This window comes from Sphaerulina musiva (assembly GCF_000320565.1).
Source record: "Sphaerulina musiva SO2202 unplaced genomic scaffold SEPMUscaffold_7, whole genome shotgun sequence".
Lineage (NCBI taxonomy): Eukaryota > Fungi > Ascomycota > Dothideomycetes > Mycosphaerellales > Mycosphaerellaceae > Sphaerulina > Sphaerulina musiva.
The window spans coordinates 1,753,181-1,777,120 of record NW_016017389.1 but is presented as its reverse complement, the minus strand read 5'-3'; the positions used below and the strand labels follow the sequence as shown (position 1 = coordinate 1,777,120).

Here is a 23,940-nt window from a genome sequence, read left to right as displayed (position 1 = left end):
AATTGTCCTCTAGAGGAACCTCCGGGTGTGACGATTTCGGCGCGTGATATGAGCAGCAAACTTGAAGCTAAGAAGCAGCTCTCTCGAGATAAGTTAAACGCAGCATTATCACGAACTTGCTCAGCTCTCCATTCCAACAGCCCTGCGACGTATCGTATTCTCTTCTGAACAGGGTGGCCGACTGCGTCGAGTTCGCCTATTATTCGCAGGCCAGGCCAGCTCCACAAACCTTGCGGCTACCTACAGCACGAATCGGTACCATTCGACATCGACGACCGAGACAGCGACCGCGACATCGAGACCACTGCCTGCAGCAATACCATCGCAGCTCGCACCAATTCGCAGCTTGGGACACAAGCCTCTCGCGAAGCAGCGGGAGTGGTGAGCCCGACAATTCGCTACGACCACACAACTACGAGTCGCCGGAGACTTGCACAGCTCGCCCGGAGCGGACACAGCTCGTGGGGACAGCCTGCTCTCCCCCTCAAAAGTCGAACGATCTGCTAGGCGCAGCGAGTGGACAATACAGACGAGAAGGGACAAGGTGGACAGACAGCACAGGCAGAGACAATCTCCCAGGTCGTCGACGACGTGTCTGTGGGCATGGAGTCGTTTGCGACGTATCTCAGGCAACTGCTCCAGAGCAGTGCAGCAACCAACATTGCCAGTCCAACACGTGCTCCGACGGGAAGCGATGATGCAGATTACTATCAGCTGTTCAAGGCAGACCTACAGCAAATGACCAAAGATCCCCAGCAAGCAGATCATATCGCGCGAGTTCTGGACACCAGCGATCCCGACCTGTTGCGCGACCTCAACCTACAGCCATTCTTCGATCACTTTGACTTCGATGCCATTGCACGAGTGGCACTGCTTCAGTCTCTAGCAACAGCCACCAACGCTGATTTGAGGCATAAAGGTGAGTTCTAATGTGAGAATCCATCATGGTCGTAGGAGAGATGAGATACCACCACGACGAAGATGCAGCTGTCCACTACTGAGTCGCGGTTGCTTTGCTTGGCACTTGTTGCGACCTCTAGCTTACACCTTCCAGCGGCCACCAGTCTCGTACAGACATTCCCACTAGCGCTCCAAGCGCTCGCCCAACCCCTTCAGTCCACCGACGCCGATATCAATCCATCGCCGACAGTATTAGCATCCATTGTCGAACGAGTTATCCACGACCCGCGCGGCTCCAGCGACGAGCTCCGCGAAAACCTCTTTTACGCCGTCCGCATCTACTACCGCACCCGAGGTCTGCGCACGCCTTATGCCGTGGAGTCGGCGATGCTGCTGGACGATCTGCTGCAGTCGCAGCAAGACTCGCGTCTCGTGAAGAAATTCCAGGCTGCAGGCCCAGATGCCACCGCCAGTCTCGATGCCTGCAAAGAGGTGTTGGCTTCTGCGGAGACACGCGACATCTCCTACCCGCAGATCGCGAATGTGCTCCTGTACATGATCATCGTGCAAGATGGCGAGGCCTATAACCCGAGCGTGTTTGTGGAGGCGGTCCGACAGCACCGCGCAGGAGCACGGATAGATTGGACAGACGTTGTCACAGGATTCGACAAGGAGGGGCTCAGAGTGACCAAGAAACAGTTCCTGGCGCTTTACAATGCGCTGCTTCCGCTGGCAAGAGAATATGCCAACTTTGACATCCAACTGCTGTGGGGAGGCCAATGGCAATGGTCTGAGACGCAACTCAGTTTCGTGGTTGCCTTCCTCTCCACCAAGCCAGAAGAGCTGGACGTGATGCAGATACCAAATCTCAGGCAGGCATTCGACCTGACCCATTACGCAACGGCTTCAGTCACTGTTCGAGCTTGCGCCGAGGCCGCCATCAAGCACCCGTTGGTGTCCAAAGATGCCACGCAAGCCCTCTTCTCCATGATTTTCCGGTCACAAGACACGTACAACATGTCACAGCAGCTGGGAATTCCCGATACCATTGTGAATCCCAACATGGCAACTTTTGTGTGTGCAGCAGCAGCTACCGACAGACCCTGGGGACCACTGCAGGAGCAAGCTATGAAGCAGTTGTTCTATCCATTTCTGATCAAGCGTCACGACAGCCACGAGTTCGTCATGCACACGCTCTGGCACCACGATAAGACCTGGGTGGCCTCTCGTCTCGTCGATTACTACACTCCAGAGCCGCTCCTGCTGCCCATCATCTACGATCACGCCCTGGTACACGGTTGGCTTGAGCTGCTATTCACGTTGCCCACGAGCTTTGCTGTGGATCTCGCCGCATATGCGCATGGGAAGGGTCACTGTGACCTGGTAGCATTTGCGCAAAACCACATGACGTCTATGGGACCGGGCAACTTCGCGGTTGCCATCACACAATTCGTAGAAGGCAAGGTTGACGACGAGCTCTTGGTGCAGAAGGAAGGAGTCGCCGCATCGTCCGCACCGCTGACTGTGAAGACCTTGCATGCCTTGCTGGAGCTGATTGCCGATGCTATGTTTGAAGAACACAAGGGTGACGTCTTTCGCAAGTGTCTCACCACGTATCCCAGGTTGATCAACTACGGCGAGGATGATCAACGCGACGCTCTTCTTGATACCAGCGATGAACAGGGCCACGCGTTGCCTCAGGGCGCGACCGACCATATGGAACAGCAGTACAAGGACATGTATGGTGCTCAAACGAATCCTAGCGATGTCATCACTGAGCTCAAGCGATTGAAGGAATCCGAGGATCCAATGGAGCAGGACCTGTTCGCTGCGATGATCTGCGGTCTCTTCGACGAGTACCACTGCTTCAGCGAGTATCCAAATGAAGCTCTGGCCCTGACCGCTGTTCTCTTCGGTGGCCTCATCTCCTATCGTGTGCTGTCCGGCATTGCGGAACAGGCGGCGATTTGCAGCGTCTTCGACGCGGTGTCGAGATTTCAGCCAGAGGATCAGATGTATCGCTTCGGACTTCAAGCGCTATTGCATGTGCTGCCCCGTCTTAAGGAATGGCCACAGCTTGCAGAGCGTATCCTCCATATCCCTAGCCTGCGTTCTACAGATGCTGTCACAGCCGCTGAGAATGTCCTGAGAGAGTTGCAGCAGGAGTCGGGTGGCATGAACGGTGACGGCACCAATGGCATCGCAAATGGGGTGCTCGATGACGAAGACTTTGAGGTCATGGCACCTGCTTTCAGTGCTATCCAGGTTGACCCGCCGAATATGGAAATTGAATACGAAGAGCCCAACGAAGAAACATCAGACAAAGTCATGTTCGTCTTGAACAACGTCTCTAAGCGCAACCTGGAAGAGAAGTTCAAGGAGATTGAGGAGGCGCTTGACGAAAAGTACACCCAGTGGTTCGCTCATTACCTGGTCGATGAACTCGCCAAGTCGCAGCCAAACTTCCAAGCGCTGTACTTGCAGATCTTAGAGAACTTCAACAGAAAGCTGCTGTGGGCTGAAGTTTTACGCGAGACATACATCAGTTGTCAGAAGATGCTCAACGCTCAAAGCACCTTGGACAATTCGCACGAGCGTGCTACCATGAAGAACTTGGCTGGGTGGCTGGGACAAATCACACTTGCGCGGAGCCTGCCCATCCTGCACCGTAACCTCTCCTTCAAGGATCTTCTGTTGGAGGCGTATGATAATGAACGGCTTCTCGTTGCCATCCCATTCACTTGCAAGACTCTGGTACAAGCTTCGAACTCGAAAGTCTTCAGACCACCAAATCCGTGGATCCAGGAGCTACTTGGCTTACTGAGTGAGCTCTACCACGGCGGAAAGCTCAAACTCAACATGAAGTTTGAGATTGAAATGTTGTGTCGCGAATTCAACATGGACATCAAGGACATTGAGCCGCTCGATATCATTCGAACTCGGCCATCATTAGAGCAAAACATGTTGCAGAACTACATACCTGAAGGCGGTCCGGACGCGTTTGGTGAGATGGCCTTGATGGGTTTGTCTAAGCGTGGACCCAGCGAACGCTTCTCGCCCGAGGCTGTCATGTCGCAGGTCCCAGATCTGGGCCACATGTTGCACATTCCACAGGCGGTCGGCACCACTACCCCTCAACAGATGAAGAGCATATTCGTCACGGCCGCTCAGCAAGCCATATTCGAGATCATCGCACCCGTTGTCGAGCGCTCCGTGACAATTGCTAGCATTTCCACTTCTGAGCTCATACAAAAGGACTTTGTCACCGAGCCCGATGCCGGAACCATGAGCAATTGCGCTCATACTGTGGTCAAGTCACTGTCAGGGAGCCTCGCTTTAGTAACATGCAAGGAACCGCTGCGCATGAGCATCACCAACAACATTCGCCTCTTGGCAGCTCGGAGTCTGCCGGAGCAGCTGCCGGAAGGCCAGATCCTCATGTTCGTCAATGACAATATTGACACCGTCTGCCGACTCGTGGAGCAAGCGGCCGAGGACCATTCTTTGGCAGAGATTGACCTGCAATTGGGTGATGCAATCAACGATCGTCAGCAACACCTTGAGCACAGGCCGAATGAGCCGTTCTCTCAAGTCCCGGTCAGCCGCTGGTCCACTCTGATCCCGGAGCCCTACAGGCAAGATCAGAATGGTTTGAACAGGCAACAATTGGCATTGTACGAGGATTTTGGTCGTCAGGCCCGTATTCCTCCTGCCGGCGGCTCGGCTTCGCAAGACGGCACTCGTCCTCTCGACGTCCTGGGCGATGGCTACCTTCCCAACATGCCAACTCCTGCCGAGGCCCCTGCCATGCCACATCCGGGTCAAAATCAACGGATGCCTGGTATGCAAGTCGCGCGTGCTCACGTCAACGGCCTGATCGATCCTGCCACCGTAAACGATCGCATCATTGCCCTGATGTCGGAGCTCCAGACCGCCTCAAGAGAGGCGCCTGAGGAACATATCAGCGAAATTGGTGAAGGTGCCACAATCCGCCGCGTGTATGGTCAACTGCTCACCCTTATTGAGAGTGCGCCACAGTTTGAAAATACGGTGCTGGCCTGTGCCAACCATTGTCTTCTACTCATCTATGGCGATGCGCAGAAGCGTCTAGAGATTGAAGTTTTGGCCCGGTTCCTGACCCAACTCTGCCGCATGTCGCAGCAAGCTTGCCGACAGATCACCATGACGATTGCTACGGTCGAGGACGATCGCATCTTCAATGCGCCTGCCACAGTCGCACTCCATAGCGAGGCCTTGCTTGACATTCATCACATCGATTCTCTGATTAGTAAAGCACTCAGGCAGCGGCGTCTGATCGCCATGGACTTCTTTGGCGACATCGTCGAAGACTTACTGCTGGGCGAAAATGCCGTGGCACACCGTGCTGAATTTGCTCAATCGTACGAAGCTCTCGCTCAGTGGATCAACAGCATACCTGTGCCGAGCCCGGAGGCTTCTTCAGAACCCCTTCCACAGGAATTGGTCGTTGCCAGGGAGATCATGAACAGACTTCACCAAGCAGCCGTGCACGCGAACGGACTCCCAAGCCCCGAGTCTGACTCGAAGCAAGTCGATCAGCAGGAGTACCTGTTCGAGGAATGGATCAAATTACAGAAGGATCATCAACCCGAGAACTATCGCTATCTGGCCTTCGTGTCCCAATTGCACGATCGAGGGGTGCTGGCAAACCCAGAGGACACTGTCGTATTCTACCGCAGCTGCATAGAGTACTCGTGCAGTCATTTTGAGGCCGTTACAGCCAGACCGTACGGAACCTTCGACTTGGCCTATGTCGGCATTGATGCACTGGCGAAGCTCGCAGCTACCCTCGTACTTTACCAGGGATCTTCCGAAGCCAGCACAAATACCAACCAGGCAAAATCACTGGAGGCTTTCGTGAGTCTGGTCATCCTCGTTATGAGCGACTATCACAACCGAAGCGTTGAGCGCTTCAACAGCCGAGTATTCTTCAGGCTCTTCTCGTCTCTACTCTGCGAGATTGACAACAACCGCTCGCAACTATCATCAGAGCAGGACGCTGAAGTCTACAAGGTCTTCAGCACAGCACTCCAAGTCATGCAGCCGCGGTACTTCCCGGGTTTCTTGTATTCGTGGATTGCGCTACTCAGTCACCGCCTCTTGATTCCAGCATTCCTGGTAAACGGTCGCGGCAACGGAGGATGGAATCAGTTCACAAAGCTCCTTGCAGTGTTGTTCATCAACCTTGACGATCTTTGCTCGTCTCCTGAAGCAGCAATTGTCGCTCCCGAGTTCTACCGTGCGGTAGTCAAGTTCATGATGGTGCTGCACCACGACTTTTCGGACTACTTGGTTGAAAATCACATGCAGCTGAACGCGGTTATTCCGGTGCAATTCGGTCACTTGCAAAACATCGTGAGCGCCGCAGTCCCGCAAACGGCACAATTGACGCAGCCGAACCCATTCACTTCTGGGTTGAAGATCAACCGGCTCGAGCAGGTTCGCGTGCCGCCGAGCGTTTATTCTGATGTGGACAATGTGCTCCATGAAGCTGGTGTCAAGGCAGTGATGGAACGTGTTTGTGAGGCGAACGACCTCAGCGAGCAGAACTTCGCCTTCCTCAAAGCGGTAGTGGACCGCGAGGATGGACAGATCAGTCCCATCCTCTTGAATGCGATGGTGCTCTATGTCGGAGTTACTGCCACCTCTGCCTCCTCGGTGTTCTCTGCAGGTGCCGCACAAGCTCGTCTCATCACTCGCCTCTTGCAGGAAATTGGTCATCGAGCTCGTTACCACCTCGTCTGGGCCGTCACGAACCAGCTCCGCTACGTGAACTCCCACACTCACTACTTCTCCACTGCTGTGCAACACATCTTCAGCACTAGCCAGCAGGACTTGCAGGAACAGATCATGCGTGTCATTTGTGAGCGCATGTTGATCACGCACCCTCATCCTTGGGGTCTGCTGGTGTTGCTGCTGGAGATGATTAAGAATCCTAATTACAATTTGCTGGAGCAGCCTTGGGTTCGAGCTGCACCACAAGTCGAGGAACTTTTACTCACTCTCACGCATTCGAACAGCCCGCACAGCGCACGTCATTAGGCTGACGATGATGACTGGCAAGCGAAGCTCGCGAGTGCAGTCACGGTGGTCTTAGCGCGAACACTTTCAGCTGCCGAAAAGTTGACTGCAAGGCATACGCGGTTGAGTCAGAAGTTAGCTGCGACCCATCCAGTTGAGGAAAAGAGTGCGGTGCCGGTGTCACGCCTCTCTGATTGGCCATCGATTCAGGACCCAAGATTCCAAAGATCACAGAAGCGAGAGACGGGCGCGAGAGACTGACCAGGTCGACAGAGCTTAGACTCAATTCGGGAAGGATATCTAGGACGGCGTCGTGTAATTTCGTTTGCTGATGAGCCCCTCACTTTGACAAGAGGGGAAAAGACGGCAGCTTGTGGGTGGAGGGTGTGTCATTTCCTTTCAAGGTGTGACATGTAGTAGTAGTAAGAGCAGCACATTCATGCATGGGGCGGCGTCACACAGGCGGACTAATCGGATTGCAATGGCTAGAATGGGGCCGGGCGGGTAAAGACAAAAGAATCAGGTCAGACTTTGTCGGTAACGAGACAGATGATTATTTGTAAAGTAGTGCATAGTTGCTAACGAATACATTGGGCGGCTTGATTATCCTTCTCGTCCCCCCAGGGGGTTCCCGCGCAAAAAATCATACACGGCCCTGCGCATGCTGTGATTGTGTTCGAAGAGGGTTTGCAGTTCGTCGATGTGGTTTCGCACGAGGAGCCAGTAATGGTTTTTCACGAGGTCGAGGACCCAGAGGGAGATTTCGTCGTCGTTGTCGTTTTCTGTGGCGTCTTTTTCGATATGTGCTGTCGTCTTCAATGCTGCGAGATGAGAGAAGCAGGATGCGAGAATCAGGATAGATAAGGAAGAGAACGAAGATGAAAATGAAGATGAGCCGAGAAGTTGAAGTTTTTGCAAAATCAAATGTTGAAGATTTTCATCTTGGATTTTGACAGCTGTCACATAGGCTTTAGCGAGAGATTCGACGTGTGCGGCTTTTTGATCAGGAGAGAGATCCAAGGGGGAGAATTGAAGGGGTTTGTTGTTGTTGTTGTTGTTGTTGTTGTTGATGATGAAGCGAGGTCCAATGTCTCCTGTTTGGTAGAATTGGAGTACAGCGGAGAAATCTGTTGCTACGAGTTGGACGTCGTTGGCGCGTTGGTCGTGGGTTAGGTCGATTTTTGAGGAGGAAGAGGAAGAGGGGTTGCGGGTGGACAGGTAGCTGCATTTGGGAATTATGTCTTTGTTGATTACTAAGTATTTGTCCTCGCCGTGCGGCAGAATGAGCTCGCATTGGTCTGGTCCAAGGCGAGCTGGAGGTAATGAGAGTGTGGATCTTGAATTCTTTGCGAGTCTGGTGCTAGTCTCGACTGACTGGGTGACACGGTGAGGATTTCCTGGGAAATTTGTGGCTGCAACTATTTCGTTTTCAAGGACGGTTTCACCCTCGACTTCATTGCCAGAAAGCTGAATCGCCCCAGTCACGGAGTGTTGTCGCCGTTGGTGCTCCCTGGATGTCCGAGCTGGCGTTGATGGCCGATGCGATGACCCATGTGCGTGCACTCTACGTCGCTTCGATTCAGGTATGGAGCTCTGCGAGCGATGGCCTTCTTCCTCGACGGCCAGGTGTTCAGTTGTAACGGAAGCCCTACGTTTTAGAGAGTTTGATGATGATCTTTGCTGTCCCCTTCCGAGTTTGCGGAGCTTAGACTGTTCAACGAGGAAATTGACCCAGTATTTGTCGTCTTGGAACTTGCAAGCGTCGGTTCCGAATGCTATTTGACGCTCTTCTCTCAAATCTTCACCGTCGCCCCGCGGATCCTCGTTCCCGTGGGAGGCCCATAGACTGCTTGTATAATTGGTTTTGTTGTGATCATACTCCTCCAACATCTTGTCATGGACAAATAAACTGTGAGCTGTCAGAAAAAAGGTCGAGTAGTGACTAGAAGAGATGTCGTCTCACTATCTGCGTCTACCAAGCTGAATTGCTGGCAGATGTTGAGGATCTGTACGCAACGCGACGAACTTTTTCGGTGTCACGTCCTCGCCACAGAGTACCACTGGCCATCTTTTTCCTTCGATGATGGCGACCCATGTGCTGCCGATGGCTTTGTCCATTTTAGAGAGCTAGATATTGTGTAATCGTGTAATAACACTCTTCGGTTCCAGTTTTCACAACGTGGTCAGTGGGCTAGAGACCAATCGTGCTGCGCAAGAGTAGCGTGCTGATGTTATGAGTTATCCAAAAGTTGATGTATTTCATAAAGTCGTCCAGCTTTGGAAGATCGAAGGACATGTATGGATCGTGGAAAGAACTATTGCAGTGAAGTACAATTAGTGAGAAGGTGGGCTAAATCTGGGTTCCGGTTCAATAGCTTGATTGAATTATGGCTAGTGAGAAATCGAGCTGAGCCCGAGCTATCACTTGTAGTGACTCCAGTACACAACAATCAACCATTGGTGGGTAGATCGAGCAGTGAGGTGAACATCATTTTCCAGATCCAAATCGACGACAGACAGCATCAGGCTCATACTGATTGAGAACAATGGCACTGACATCTATCCTACCAAGTCTAGAGGCGAGTCGAAGCATGATCGTTAATATCGATGAAATGAAGTCTCCGCCAATGTTGATATGACCTGTCTGCGGTGTATTCACTACGTTCTGGCGTGACTGGGAAAGGCATTTTACAGACGCTGCTTTCCTGGAGCTCTGGAGAGACGATATGGCTCCCGCTAGCTCACATTATCAGCACGGAGATTACATTCAACTTATCAGATTGTAAAGCGACGGCTTCCGATGCAAGTGAACGAAAAGAAAGTAAAAAAGTGAAGTGAAGTCAATAAAAACGCCAAGCTAACAGATTTAAAGGTCGCAGGGGATCCCCAACTCTAAACCTTAAATCGCCGAACCGGACACGTCTCGAGCTCTGTTTATGAGCTCGTTCACTTCGACAACCTTCTCCACTGACAACCCTCTCTACAACCACCACCACCCACCACCGAAAAACCTCCCTCCACCGCCACAATGCTCAACGCCGTCGCAGGTCTTCAACCGCGGCAACTCGCCGCACAAATCCTCAATTTCGCCCTCGTCCTCTCGACGGCATTCATGCTCTGGAAGGGCCTCTCCGTCGTGACCGACTCCTCCTCACCCATCGTCGTAGTCCTCTCGGGATCGATGGAACCAGCATTTCAGCGAGGAGATTTATTGTTCTTGTGGAATCGAGGCATGGAAACGCAGGTGGGCGAGGTGGTAGTGTACAGTGTCAAGGGAAAGGATATTCCGATTGTGCATCGGGTGGTGAGGAGGTTTGGGGGAGGGTGAGTGACTAGTCCTTTCTTTGACTCATATAGGAGATGAGATTGGGGCTTGGGGTGGGCTGACATTTGTTTGAAATGATATGTTTAGGGCGAAACCATTGCAGCTGTTGACCAAGGGGGATAATAACGCTGCAGATGATACGGAACTGTACGCGCGAGGACAGAGTTATTTGGAGAGGAGTAAGGATGTTATTGGAAGTGTGGTGGCATATGTGCCTTTTGTGGGTTATGTCACGATTCTCCTGAGTGAATATCCCTGGTTGAAGACGGCCATGTTGGTGTTTATGGCTTTGACGGTGGTGTTACAACGAGAATAATTTTCCCAAAATCAAATGAAGGATGAGGATACGGGGATATTGCATGTTCCACTTGCTACGACAAGCGATGGAATCTTTTGGAGGGGGGCGTTTTGGGCTACGAATGTCAGAAAGGTGCAGGAGTGTCACAATCTCGTCCTGTCCTGTCTTGGCTGATGCTTGCTATATGTACTCTTTGTACAGCAGCACCATCATAGGAAGAGGCATATGCACAGCCCTTTCTCCAACTATGGTCAAACATCTCATCGACTGGCTGAAGCAACATACGCAGACGAGCCAAGAGAGAATGGAGCGATTCCCCAAGTAAAAGGAGGCTGGAAGCAAGATGATATAGTCGCAAGAGGTGAGATGCCTCGCGATTTAGGAATCTGAAATCGCGGATGGTGGTATAATGGCAAATTGCACGAGCGTATACGATAATTACCTTAGCTCAACATGTCATCTAGTACCTCGTCCCCGCCTTCATTCTGCTAGCAAATTTATGTTATCCCAAGGTATCATCCATCACCCGTACATGACATATCTATCCCGAAAGTAACATTGCATCACATACAAAATTACCTACACAATACATCAAACCAACTCTTTTCCAGATTTCCACCGCTATTCCCCCCATCGTCCACTCCTCCCTCCCTTCCTCCTCTTAATCCTCTCTTGCAAAAAAGAAAAAAGTAATCTCACGAATGCATATTAAAAGGCCACGCAATATCCAAATTCCGACTGTGAAATTTACACCATGTCTGATGTGCTGTATTTCCAATTTTTTTAATTTCCTACCACGCATACAACAAAGAAAAATCAGTTCAGAGTTCTTTTCTTTGGTCGCAACTTTGCTTGGGGGGCGGATTTGTAAATATAACATGGTGAAGGAGAACCTTGATGGAACTGACCTGATGATTGGCAAGACATTCCCAGCAGAATTCGTGTTTGCATTGTTTACTATTATGAAATTTATCGTTAGCATGGGTAAGTGAGGTAAGGTAGGTAAGGTAAGGTAGGTATCGACTAAATGAACAAAATACATACCACCTCATATGATCACACCCATCCACCTTCTGAATCCTCCATCCACAACCCGCACCAGGACATTTCTTACTCACGCTATCCAACATTTCCTCTGTTTTTCTCTCATTCTTCTTATTCTCCTCGTCGTCGTCTCGACGAGCTTTCATGCGAAGGTCATATTGCGCGCACGTTTCGTTGTGATGCCAGGCACATTTGTGATGTACGCATTGCTGATAGCCGCAGGCTACGCAGTTCATATATGGTGCTGGAGCTGCTGCTGCTGCTGTTGCTGCTGCTGCGAGATTGTTGTTATTGTTATTATTAAAGTTGAGTTGGCCAGATGAGCAATTCGGGTCAAGACACCAAGCGAATTCAGGCAATTGAGAAAGAGCATTTCGCGTGAGGAGTTTTTCATAATGAGAGAAAGTTTCAGGGGAAGTGTAGAGTTGAAGTTCGGAGTGGGTGAGAACAGAGGGACATTGAGGACATGTGAAATCTTCGGTTGCTCCCTTCGCGTCGAGTTGAGAGGCGAACCAGGTGTGCATGCATTCTGTGCAGGTTTGGCTGTCGTGGGAACAGGAGGCTGTAGCGGGTTTTGAGGGGAAGTTTTGAGGAGGGTGGGAGTCGCCGCAGCAGATGCATTCTCGGGGACGGTTGCGTTCTGCTTCGGCGGCTGCGAGGCGGGATTCTTCTTCTTGCTGGAGATGGAGAGCGTGTTGGTGATCGAGTTCTTCTTGATGTTCACGTTCTCGTTTTTGCTCTTTTCGAAGTTTTTGCTCTTTTCGAAGAGCGATTGCTTCGAATACCTCGTTCCATTCTCGTTCTTCTTGTTCTGTTTGGTGGGAAATTGCTTCGAGCCACTGGTCGCGTCGTTGTTCTTCGCGCTCTTTCTGCAAAGCAATGGCTTTGACTCTGGCCTTCAGTTCTTGCTGTCGATGTGCCACTTGGACTTTCAGCGCGGCCTCAATGGCCAGGATTTCTTCCATCAAGTCTCCTTTTGGATCCAGCCGCTGTCGAATGTCGTCTAGGGGGTGGGCTGATGCGCTGCTCTGTGCTGTATGCCATGTCTCGTCGTCGTCTTCATCGTCCATATGCTTCTCGCTTTCAGCTGGACTGATCTCTCGGATGAATTTTCGAGAGGATTCTGGCTGTCCTTGGTGTTCGACTGGTTCGTCCTTGAGAGTGTCACTTAAAAATTGGTCGAAATGTGCTTGTAGCTCCAACAGAGATGATATCTTCACATAGTCCCGCATGTACGGTTCGTGAAACTCTGCGCTGTCTGTGTCGGCAATCTCAGGTTGCTTGCCTTTATTGCTCACTGGCTTGCTCCGCATGTCTTCCCTTGCTGCATAGTCCTCTGGGATCGCCAGCTCTTCCTGAGACGGCCCAGAAACTGTCTTCTGCAGTGCTGGAGATGCAAGTTGTTCACGGACCCGCGCTTCAGCATCGGTCTTACCCGTCTGATCAGAGTCCGCAGCTGCTATAGAGTTCCGCTTCTCTACTTTCTTTTCACCTCCAAAAATCGTGAATCGAGCCTTTCCGCCGGCAGAAGCGTTGCCAGTTGGTCGTTTCTTGGACTTCTTTTTGACTGGCCTTCGCTCCTCTCTGTAGCCGTACATTCCAACCGGAATTCTCACAATTTCATATTCCTGCTCCTCGGGCTCCTCGAAGATACTCTCGGGTTTCTCTGGCTGATGCTGTGATGATAGAATTAAGGATGACACTGAGCCTGGATGGTGGCCTGGCAAGTCGGGAATCGAATCGGTTGCATCTGATATGAGACTGCTTCGATTGCGCCTGTGTGGCTTCGTAATGGATTGGCTGAGTGGTCCCCTCCCATCGCCTATACTGGAACTGTCTTGTTGGAGGTCTTGTGAGCTCTTCATGAGTCTCGCTCGGATCTTCATCATGGTGGGCGAATTGCAGCTGCCACACAGCGGTTATCCGAGACAGCTGTGTTTGTTGGAGATTACCGTTTCATCTACTTGTAAGCGCGTCTGCCAGACATATGCGTAAGACAAAAGGTAGAGAGTGAATCTGGCAGACCTTCGCCAGCGAGAATAAAAGCAGCGACAGTCACCTACTGGTCAGCAATAAACGGACATATATTCGTGAGCACAGCCCTCAAAATCAACCGAACAAGAAGCTGCTGCGCATACAGCAGTGGGGGCTCAGTGCTTGAAACGGAACATATTGAAAGTCTAACAGAGAGAGCGTATGAGAGGACTGAACGTGACCTGACATTGCTGAAAGGCTGTACTGGCATAGGCTCGTTTGTCTCGTAAGGGTCCCAGCCGGATGCATGCAGGCGCTGTGCCCCATCTCCCGCCTGTCCGCTGTATATACATGGCATCGTTAGTACCATATGGCCCGCTCACCTAAAGCTCAATTCACTTGTATGCGCGAAGGAGTGAGTTGCGTTGGTTGCCAGTTCTGCTGCGGTAGATTCTGGAGGCTGAGCCTGAAACTAGTTCCTGCCAGAGGCCGCTCTGCCACCACCATTTCCATCCTGCGAAAATGATAGATATACCAGCCCAGGACGCCATGAGGATGGCCTGCGTGCCGTACCTAGGATATATGGAATATCATGATCTCTCGAGACACGCAGCGGGAACTCATATCGTGTCCGTTTGTGTGTGTGTGTTGTCCGTCTCTTGTGAGGTCGTCTAAGGCTTCAGCTGAGTAGTTCGATGTGTTCGACACGATCCTGCGGTAAGTAAATACATGTAGTTGAGATGGAAGGCTGAAGGACTGCGTCTCCTCGGCACTGGGCACTGGAATACACCAAACTTGCGTTCCAAGTGATGCAGGACAGAGAGACGCAAGGATGGATGCCTCAATGTTCAGGTAGATCGACAGTCTTGGCGCCGAGGATATACCCTCCTGCGCAGATTGGTGCGTAAATTGCTAGACTACGGCAACATCAATGCCTTCACTATTGTCATTGTTCGATGAATCGTGTTCTACGACCTGTATATCTCTGAAAGTCTCATTATACCTTTTGTCGGCATGAGTTCGGATGATCGTGCGCTCTCATCCGCTCTCACAGGCCATTATATGCCTCCATAACTGCTTTTCTGAACAGTGTTGCAAATCTCCATACATCCTCGAACGAATTGTACAATGGCGCGGGAGCGATCCGTATGACATCCGGCTTCCGCTCATCGAGAACGACACCATCTGCCTCGAGATATTCCATCACCTCCTCCAACAGACCTCGTCTGAGCTTGACGGAAATTTGCGCACCACGCTCTTCAGGTTTGCGCGGCGTTACGATGTAGTAGAGAGGAAAGCCGAATCTCTCGTACTGCTCTTGTGCCATAACGTCGAGCATTTGCTCTAGATAGGCCGTGAGTTTCACGCTCTTCTCCCTCAGATCTTGCATAGAAGTTTGCTTGAAGACGTCCAGGCTCGCTCGAAGGGCAGTCGTGTCTGCTACAGATGTATTGGACACCTGAAAGCCAGCAGCACCGGGAATTGGTTCAAAGTTGTTCGCCATTACGAACCGGCTCGATTTTGAGGAGCCCCACCACCCGGCAAGTCGTGGTTGGTATTGAAATTTGTCACCTTCAGACTTGACGGCACCGTGCTTTTCGTGCACAAAAGCACCTCCAATGCTTCCTGGGCCAGAGTTGAGATATTTGTAGGTACACCAGGCTGCGAAGTCGACGTTCCAGTCATGGAGTTGGAGAGGGACATTGCCGGCGGCATGTGCAAGATCCCAACCGATCGTGATCCCTAGGCTATGCGCGTACTCGGTGATGGTCTTGATATCGAAAAACTGACCAGTGTAGAACTGAATGCCCGGAAGAAGGATCAATGCCAGCTCTTCGGCGTGTTTTCTGATCGTAGACAGTATATCCTCAGTGGTAAAGAGGAGCGTGTCCTTGCCAGCGCCTCTGTCGGGTGGTTCGAGCAGGATCATAGACTGTTCGGGCTGAAACCCGTGGTGGCGTATCTGACTTTCGACTGCGAAATGATCACTGGGAAATGCTTTTCCTTCGATTAGAATCTTGTTCTTTTGCTGAGTCGGCCGGTAGAAGCTGCACATCAGGAAGTGGAGGTTCGCAGTCAGTGTTTGCATGACTGCCACCTCTTCTGTCTTGGCTCCGACTATGGTCGCCATGTCTCCTCGCACATCATCGTCCACATGAAGCCATGGCGGAAGCCGGGTGTCCGAGACTTCCTTGAAGTGGCCGTATACTCCCTTTTGTGCCCACGTCGTCAGGTACTCCTCGAAGTAGTCTCGCGTCAATGTTGGCTGAAGTCCCAGAGAATTGCCGCAGAGATAGGTTGAAAGCTCGTCTTCCATTTCATCGGGTTGCGAGGTAATGGTCTTTCGTCGGAGATCCTGTCGGGTCGGGATAATGAATTGCTCACGAAACGCGCGCAAAGGATCTCGTTCATCTTGTGTTTGAGCATAGGCCTGGGTGAAGAGTTCTGCTTCGCTCATATTTGCTATGCTTGGATTTGCTGCCTATGTGAGGCTCGCCTCCGGTCACGACTCGGCAAGGTGGATGGTCGTTCACGAGACGGTGATGAATGGGGCAGAGGGTGACAATGACCTCGTGATCTCCTACCTCAGCTGGTGAAGTCCGTCGTGCTTGTCGCCTGCAACTGTGACTCTGAGCGGTACATGTGCTTGGGAGTGCAGTCTTCACTCTTGTGCACATATGTCGAGTGCAGGTTGATAGTCTACACGAGACAGTTTGAAGGCCAAGAGAAAGAATCAGAAGACGAAGCTGAAAATGATATAAAAACTATCCCATCGTCGTCGCCGCTGGAGCTTGGGCCAAACGGCGCGTCGTCACAGCGGAGGTGCATGCAAGGTCACGAGCTGATACTACATGTGGCCAGTTCTCGGTCACTACAATCACCACCATCGCCGCCGCCGCCGCGACCACCACCACCTAGGCGTTGGCCTACCGCCATCTTCCTCCTCCTCCTCCTCGACAATATCTACGAGCATCAATTCGAACACAAACATAGGACGCAAAGCACTGAGTCGCGCCAGCAAGCGGGGGAAGTCGGCTGGCGCGAGAGGCATGTCGATATCGATCTTCATCGGACATACTGGCCAGTGTCTGCCACTCGATCCCAGCATCACCACCAACCTCGACGCAGTGCGCTCGTGGATCGCGACGCAGACGAGCATCCAGCCAGGCAGCCAGATCTTGCTGACGGCGCAAGGCAAACAGGCGCGCGCACAGACTCTATTGACCGAGAATGAGATCTTCGTGTTTGATTCGGACTGGCTACATGGTCAGAAGGAAGCGGGCTCGCCAAAAGGAGAGTCGACCGGAAGCCTCAGCGACAATGACTTCCAGCCGGGTCCGGCGCCAGACACCATCACGAACACGAACGATCTGGCATCATGGCAGAATCTGTTCAAGGTAAGGAGGCACTGGGCTGCCGCTCTGCTCCGGGGCTGTGGATCGAGAGCGCAACTGGCGGAGCAGTTGCAGGACAGGAAGGCCGTGATCGAGCGCAGCGTGGGCGTCGCTGTAAGAAGTCTTCGGCAGCACATTAGGACTGCCGAGAAGCAATATGCGGGCGTCGAGGCATGGGCGGCCGAGCAGCTGGAGGAGCAACAGATACATACGGACAATTGGGAGCGCAATCTGGACAGCCTACGAAGCATACCAGCGAGACCAGAGTTTACACGTTTTGTGCAGCCTATGACTCCTGTGTCGGGCTCTCGGCGATACTCCCAGCAGAACATCGCCACGCTGCAAGGCTATGTGGACATTGTGGCAGTCAAGCAGGCTGCAAATGGCGCTCGATCATCCATGTCTGCGTTGTCCTCCAAGCTAGATAACTTGCGGGGAGCAGTCGACTCTGCGATCAACAGCAGTAACGATCTGTCGCGGGCTGTAGAGCAAATTAACAGTCATTCCACACTTGACGACAGTGCTTCTGATCCCGCGCAGCTGTTGGGAGAGATCGAAATGGTAGTCAACAAGATGGCGTCAGACCTAGAGCATGTACAGTCCCTACCCAGAACGCCTCAAGCCTGTGCTCAAGCATCCAAGATGGCACTCCTACATACGCGCAATTACCTTCCTAACCTACATGACTACTGCACCGAAATGAATGAGCTGGTACAAAAGTCCAGGCGTGAAAGAGACGGTGCCGCAGAGATGGCCCGGGAGCATATGCTCACGCTCGCCAGCATAGAGTCGCAACTTGCAACCCTCAATCAGGAGATCAAGGATGTGGACATGACCGAGGAGCAACAAGCGCCGTTTGTGACGCTGAGTATCATTTCCCGCTTGCCCTCTGTATATGGGCATCTATTGGTCGAGTCGGTTCGACGTCGTGAATGGGTGGCAAAGATGAAGCGAGATTCGGCTACGCTACAAGAAGAGGTGGCATCGTACCAGGAAGAAGAAGAGAAACGGCGGAAGAAGTGGATGCGTATAGTCGACGATCTCGTTCCTGCCGATGCCTTGCAAAGTCGCGTGCTCGGCATCGAGCTCAGCCTGCAGAACGAAGGCGGCAGCTGGCCGATGGTGACGAGAGAAGAACTGGCAGAGTACGTCAACACACTGCTGGACATCTTCGGCCAGGGCCCGGTGACCGAGGAGATTGAGCAAGCAATCAAAGACCTCGACAAGCTCACGCGTAGGCAAGTCAAGCACGCGAAAGCCTTCAAGAATGGCAGCATGCATGAGGCTGCTTTTGGCGACACATCGCTGTTTCTCCGCGGCGACGACTCCAACAAAGCTCTGCAGCACGCCAACATGCGACTGGAAGAAGACTTGAAGGCGCAAAAGAGCCGTGTTCGGAAATTGGAAGATTTGCTGCACCGATCATCTCAACTCAGCAAAGCCAGCACGGGAGACATTTTTACGCCTACTAGTGACGGCGCAATGTCACATCGGGCGTCCACTCCGACGATACCCATGGGCACGCCTCAACCGTATGATGACGCGGGGCGGTATAGTGCCATGAATAAGCGTCGGCACTCTTACGCACCAGGGCAGAACAATGAGGAGAAGCGGCTTGCCAAGCGCGTGGTTGACCTCGAAGCCGAGTTGCAAGCGCACAGGGACGAAGCTGCAACCAGGATGAACTCGTATGCTGAGGTACAGAAGCAATTTGAAGAGGCCATGACCACTAAGAAGGACTTGATGGCAAACATGGATGCCCAGCAGAGAGAGTTTGCAGTGCAAAGACGCAACCTGGAGCGAGAGCTTGCTGAAGCAAAGGAGAAGGCCGAAGAGGCGGAGAATGAGGTCGAAAGACTTCTGGAACTGCGCGATGGTGTCGATGAAGAGATATCTCGGCTCAAGGAAGATGCAGCGGGACATGCAGCACGCGCTGCGACCGAACATGATGCACGCAGCAACATGGAGCGTAAGCTCGAACAAGTCGAATCCGCAAGGCGACACGCCGAGGAAGAGTTGCAGAAAGCGCGCCAAAGCGAGGAGCAAAAGCGTGAGGCCGAAGCAGACCAGCTCCGATCCATGGCAACTGCTCACACTCATCTCGCTGCCCACGCAGAAGCGCCCAGCGATCTCGTCGAACTGGCTACTGCACTTGAGGAGCTCGCGCGGAAATCTGCTGCTCACGCCAAAGATCTGGAAGAAGCGGTCGCGTTTGCAAAGAGCGAGAATGAGTCTCTGTCGTCCAACAATACACGACAAAAGTCAGAGCTTGCGGACGCGGCCAATAACCAAAGCGAGAGCGAGCAAGAAATCCGCCAAGCCCGAGAGAAGCTGTCCGCAGAGGAGGCGAGGACGAAGTCACTGGAGCTACAACTCGTCGAAGAGCAAGAGCAGCTCCGGTCGCTTCGTGACAAGTTTGCTGAGGGAGAGACGGGCTCTGAGGTATTGCGCCACCGTGTGACGGAAGAAGAAGAACGCGTTGCCAAGCTGTGCACGGAGTTGGCAGAAGCGAGGTCGCTGAAGAACAGTCTGGATGTGGAGATTTCACGTCTACAAAAGAAGCTCCAATCGTACCAGTTGACTACCGAAACCTCTACCGAGCGTCTGCACAAGCGAGCCGAGCGTGCGAAGGAAGTTTCACAAAAGTTGTACTCTCAGAATCTTCGCCTCGTCCGTCTGCTTGAACGACTCGGCCTGGTCGTTACCCACGAGGGCGACAAGATGGCAGTTGAGCGAGCGTCGAAGATGGCCGCGAGCACCACCATGATTGACCCTGCCATGCATCTGAGTAGGCAAGTCTCGGCCGCCTCGCCATCGCCTACGCGCAAGACTTCTACCGCCGATGATGAGCCCGCGGATGACCTTCGAATGCTCCATTGGCCGGACGCCCCCGATGCCGACGACGAGAGTGCCCAATACGACGCTTTCCTGCACAATCTTTCTCGCTTTGATTTGGATGTATTTGCTGAAGCTGTCACGAAGCGTGTCAAGGACTTTGAGTACACGGCGAAGAAGTACAGCAAGGAAGCGAAAGAGTCTACCAAACGTGCGGAAGCATACAAGGAGCGTGCTCTCCGGCTCAGATCCGAGGCACACGCCAAGATAGCGGTCCGTGACTTCAAGGAAGGCGATTTGGCTCTGTTTCTGCCGACTCGGGGTGGCCAAGTCAAGGGCGCATGGGCGGCGTTCAATATTGGATGTCCACATTTCTTCCTTGCCGAGAAGGAAAGCATGCGTCTGGGCTCACGAGATTTCATTGTCGCTCGCATTCAGAAGGTGGAGCAAAAGGCCGTTGATCTCAGTGGTCAGCGTGCTGCAGCGCAACTTGCTGCCGATGGCCGCAGCCTGGGCGATGCCAGTGATGCTGCTTCTTCCATGCAAGTCGAGAATGATAATCCCTTTGACCTCTCCGATGGGCTGACCTGGTGGATGGTGCACGCGGCGGAAGAACGAGGTGCTGGTGCCGCTCCGACCACTCCTGGGCTCGGGAAAAGTACCGTCAGCACCGCCAATGTCGATGCTAAAGGGAGCATCCGTATCAAGCGCAGTAGCAAGGGCGATGATGCCAGCAAGCATCTCAACAAGAGCTTGGACTCTCGGCGCTCGAGCTCGGCATCGAAGAAGAACATTCCTGCCACAGCCGCCACTCCTCACGCCGAGACACCACGACAACGGTCGGAAAGCCAGGCATCTTCCCTGAACAACCCCGTGCAGTCGACTCCGCAGCCTCGCCCTCTGCCCGCAGCAGCAGCCGCCGGGTCCGGCTTAGGCATCACCAGCGAGCCTCAGCCACATGAACAGGTGCGACAAGACCTACTCTGGGGACCATGATTGAGGCATCAATCGACGTGGTCTCATAAAGTTCACCCTGGATAAGACGAAATCACATTCTAACCACGCCTCACAGATCCGTAAGCTGTCATGGACCGCTCCGCCATTTGGAGGAGGAGGAGGAGGAGGAGGAGGAGGAGGAGGAGGAGGAGGAGTAGGAGAAGAAGCAGAAGAAGCAGTGGGAGGCAGGTTTGTAGCTTCTGCTTCTTCTTCATCCAACAACCACAACAACACCAACAATAAGCCACGACTGCGTTCGCAATCTCCTAGCAAAAGCGTACGATCTCTGCAACGGCATCTGGAAAGCCCGGCTGCTGCTGCTGCGAAGCCTTCCCCTGCGAAGAAAGGTGCGTGGGAGAGTATCTGGAGTGCGGAGTTTTCCGTTCAGAGTCCGAGTAAAGAGAAGAAGCGAGGTACAGGAGGTAGTACGGCGACGGATGGTTAGTGATTACCCTTACCTTAGCTTAAGTAAATGATGAGATTATCCCAAAAGAGGTGGCAATTAATTACATCCATCATACGTCTCTCTCTCTCTTTTTTGCACACACACTACTAACTGTCTAACATAACATAACATGTCCACGTGATTAATTATATGAAAAAATCCCCAAGGTCATCATGTAGGTACCTAGGTATCCACATCCCATCGGAGAGCGATATCCGCTACCTCGGGGCTTACGACTTATTATCATCATTATCATCATTATCATTCATTCTACCTACATGTACCTACCTATCCATTTTATCTATCAAAACTAATCGAACCTAAACCCCTTATAGGAAAGAGAGAAAGTAGGTAAGAACTGTTGAGTAAGTAGAATTGAGATCTATAAGTTTGTCAATTGTACGGCTATCAGCGTTACTATATATCCGCGTAATTGCTGCCTAAGGCCTTAATTACTATTATTACCTCGGCAGTTAGGGCTTGATGCCTATATACTATATACTACTTTAATATCCCCCTACCTTAGTATTTAGGCATTAATCGCTTTAACTAATTAGAGCTCTCGAAAAGGGTACTAACTGTTATAGGTAATCCTTTTATACCGTCAAACGTCTTAAGTACCCGATTCGTATACTCCGAGTACCTTCCTAAATTCGACGAATACTAGTTTTAGTAGCGGCTTCGTAAGGCCGTCTACTACTATACGATTCGTCGGTATCTATTAAATATCTAGCTCTTTACTCTCTATCTTTTTATACTACTATCGTTCTTAAATAGGTATATACTTAGTTCTTAAGTAATAGGCCTATAGGTTCTTCGCGAGTACAATTGCCTCTACGTTGTTACCGAATATTACTGTCGCTTATACCTACTTTTTATCCAATTGCTCGAGTAACTATCTTAACTATACCGCCTCTTTATATACTTAGGTCTAGCCTATTAGTTCGGCTTTATATATAGATAGGGCTACCGTAGGCTATCGTTTCGAGCTCTACGTAATAGCGCCGCTACCGAGGTTAAACGTATAACCGGCTGTCGAGCGTCGTATATCGGTATTACCGGCCTAATTAGAGTTAGTATAGCCTTAGAGGGTAGTAAGTTCGCCGCTATATATAAGGACGTAGTAAAGCGTTCCGCGGAGGTAACGGAATACGTTAGTTACGGCTACGTAGTATTCGGTCGTAGGGTTACTAGAAAAGCGGCTTACGACTAAGACGGCAAATACGATATTAGGCCTCGTACTAAGTATAGCGTATATAAGGGAACCAACCGCGCTTTGATACTATGTTCTAAATAAGTCTACTACCTAATAGCTAGCAGATACCGGTATAAGTTTTCGACTCGGGTCGATTAGTATAGCTTTGACCTTTACGTTGTCCTAGATACCGTACTTTTTTAGGAATTGCTCGATATAGTTACGTTAACTAAGGTAAATAGTACGTACGGCTCGATTGCGAGTAATTGTTATACTAAGATAGTAATAGTATAGCCCTAAGTCGCTTATTTGAAACCGGTTACTAAGATACTTCTTTACGCTATTGATCTTAGTAATATAGAGGCCTATAATAAGTAGATCGTCTACGTAGACTGCAATAAAGGTTTCTCCTTTAACGAATATGCTTATATCGGCGTCTAGGGTAGTAAAGCCTACTAATTCGAAGTAGGCAGTTAATATCGCGTACTAGATTCGTAGTAACTGTTTTAACCTATATAGTAATTTGAGTAGTAGGTAGACGTTATCGGTACCGTCGGTAAAGCCTTCGGGTTGTTCTATATAGATTAGGTCGTTTTCGTAATCGAGTTCGCTATAAAGAAAGGCCGTCTTTACGTCTATCTGTTTAATCTCGTAATCTTTAGCCGTAGCGATTACAAACAGTGCCTTGTAACTTATCGGTTTTACTACTAAGGCTAGGCCTCGTTATAGGTTAGGTTGGGTATAGGTTAGGTACAACCTAACGTTAATACCTAACCCCGCAAATAAGGTAGGTACCTAGCTTATAAGCTAGGTACAACCTAACGGAAAAAACCTAATAGGTATACCTAATAGGTATTGCGATAGGTATTACGTAAAACCTCTTCTAGATATAGAATAAACATAGTAAGCGCTTCTAGAATAGTAATAAGCCTCGTATATACCGTACTGCCTGAACTCGCTAACAATAGCTGCCGACTATACCTGCCGACTACGAGAATTAGGAAAAAGCAAATTAATTTAGGAGTTTATAGTAAGTACTTCGACATCTCCTTCTATAGCTAATAATACCTACCGACTATACCTACCGACTACGAAAATTAGAAAAACCAAATTACTTCAGATCTTAGGCTTATAGTAAATACTTCAATATCTCCTTCTCTAGTCTAGCTAGAACGCGTATCTAGTATTTAAACCGACTTTCGGTTACTATATACTGCTGCCTTACTCTCTAGGCCTTACGTATCTCTATTCTTCGCTAGGCCGCTTAGAAAGCCGGCTCCGTCCTTATTAATAATAGGGTCCTTAAACAAGTAGCTCTAAGGATAAAGCGAGCTGAAATTTCTGTCTCTAGTCTGTCTCGTTCGGTAATAGGCTCTTCTATAAGTATACTTAGTATCTTATCGATACTTCCCCTAGCTACGAATTCTTACGTACCCCGATTATTCGCTTAATCTATAGCTACCGTATATACTG

At 51.1% G+C, this 23,940-nt stretch overlaps 6 protein-coding genes across 6 annotated transcripts; 3 read left to right on the top strand and 3 right to left on the bottom strand.

Moving 5' to 3' along the window:
- Window positions 1-142: 142 nt before the first annotated feature.
- SEPMUDRAFT_150446 (Not1-domain-containing protein) lies at window positions 143-7,556 on the top strand. The gene is made up of 2 exons (XM_016906179.1): window positions 143-919; window positions 1,055-7,556. Exons 1-2 carry the CDS (start codon window positions 604-606, stop codon window positions 6,979-6,981), a joined length of 6,243 nt encoding a protein of 2,080 aa, XP_016759666.1. The 5' UTR covers window positions 143-603; the 3' UTR covers window positions 6,982-7,556.
- Window positions 7,557-7,563: 7 nt separating this feature from the next.
- On the bottom strand, window positions 7,564-9,078 carry SEPMUDRAFT_118822 (uncharacterized protein; the record flags this gene model as incomplete). Its single annotated transcript, XM_016901458.1, has 2 exons — window positions 7,564-8,869; window positions 8,924-9,078. The coding sequence occupies 2 exons, from the start codon at window positions 9,076-9,078 to the stop codon at window positions 7,564-7,566; spliced, it is 1,461 nt and encodes a 486-aa protein (XP_016759665.1).
- A 910-nt stretch (window positions 9,079-9,988) lies between these two features.
- Window positions 9,989-10,601, top strand: SEPMUDRAFT_118821 (microsomal signal peptidase 18 kDa subunit; the record flags this gene model as incomplete). The annotated part of the gene is made up of 2 exons (XM_016901457.1): window positions 9,989-10,284; window positions 10,373-10,601. The coding sequence occupies 2 exons, from the start codon at window positions 9,989-9,991 to the stop codon at window positions 10,599-10,601; spliced, it is 525 nt and encodes a 174-aa protein (XP_016759664.1).
- A 677-nt stretch (window positions 10,602-11,278) lies between these two features.
- SEPMUDRAFT_48412 (uncharacterized protein) lies at window positions 11,279-12,592 on the bottom strand (the record flags this gene model as incomplete). Its single annotated transcript, XM_016909065.1, has 3 exons — window positions 11,279-11,374; window positions 11,492-11,540; window positions 11,628-12,592. The coding sequence occupies 3 exons, from the start codon at window positions 12,590-12,592 to the stop codon at window positions 11,279-11,281; spliced, it is 1,110 nt and encodes a 369-aa protein (XP_016759663.1).
- A 1,901-nt stretch (window positions 12,593-14,493) lies between these two features.
- SEPMUDRAFT_150445 (kynureninase) lies at window positions 14,494-16,310 on the bottom strand. The gene has a single exon (XM_016906178.1). The coding sequence runs from the start codon at window positions 16,057-16,059 to the stop codon at window positions 14,650-14,652; it is 1,410 nt and encodes a 469-aa protein (XP_016759662.1). The 5' UTR covers window positions 16,060-16,310; the 3' UTR covers window positions 14,494-14,649.
- A 193-nt stretch (window positions 16,311-16,503) lies between these two features.
- SEPMUDRAFT_127054 (uncharacterized protein) lies at window positions 16,504-21,334 on the top strand. The gene has a single exon (XM_016902118.1). The coding sequence runs from the start codon at window positions 16,652-16,654 to the stop codon at window positions 20,825-20,827; it is 4,176 nt and encodes a 1,391-aa protein (XP_016759661.1). The 5' UTR covers window positions 16,504-16,651; the 3' UTR covers window positions 20,828-21,334.
- Window positions 21,335-23,940: the final 2,606 nt, after the last annotated feature.

Coding starts and splice junctions, on each gene's coding strand:
- SEPMUDRAFT_150446 (XM_016906179.1), top strand. CDS start 604: ATGGAGTCGTTTGCGACGTATCTCAGGCAACTGCTCCAGAGCAGTGCA. Junction 920..1,054: donor CGCTGATTTGAGGCATAAAG/GTGAGTTCTAAT, acceptor TACACCTTCCAG/CGGCCACCAGTCTCGTACAG.
- SEPMUDRAFT_150445 (XM_016906178.1), bottom strand. CDS start 16,059: ATGAGCGAAGCAGAACTCTTCACCCAGGCCTATGCTCAAACACAAGAT.
- SEPMUDRAFT_127054 (XM_016902118.1), top strand. CDS start 16,652: ATGTCGATATCGATCTTCATCGGACATACTGGCCAGTGTCTGCCACTC.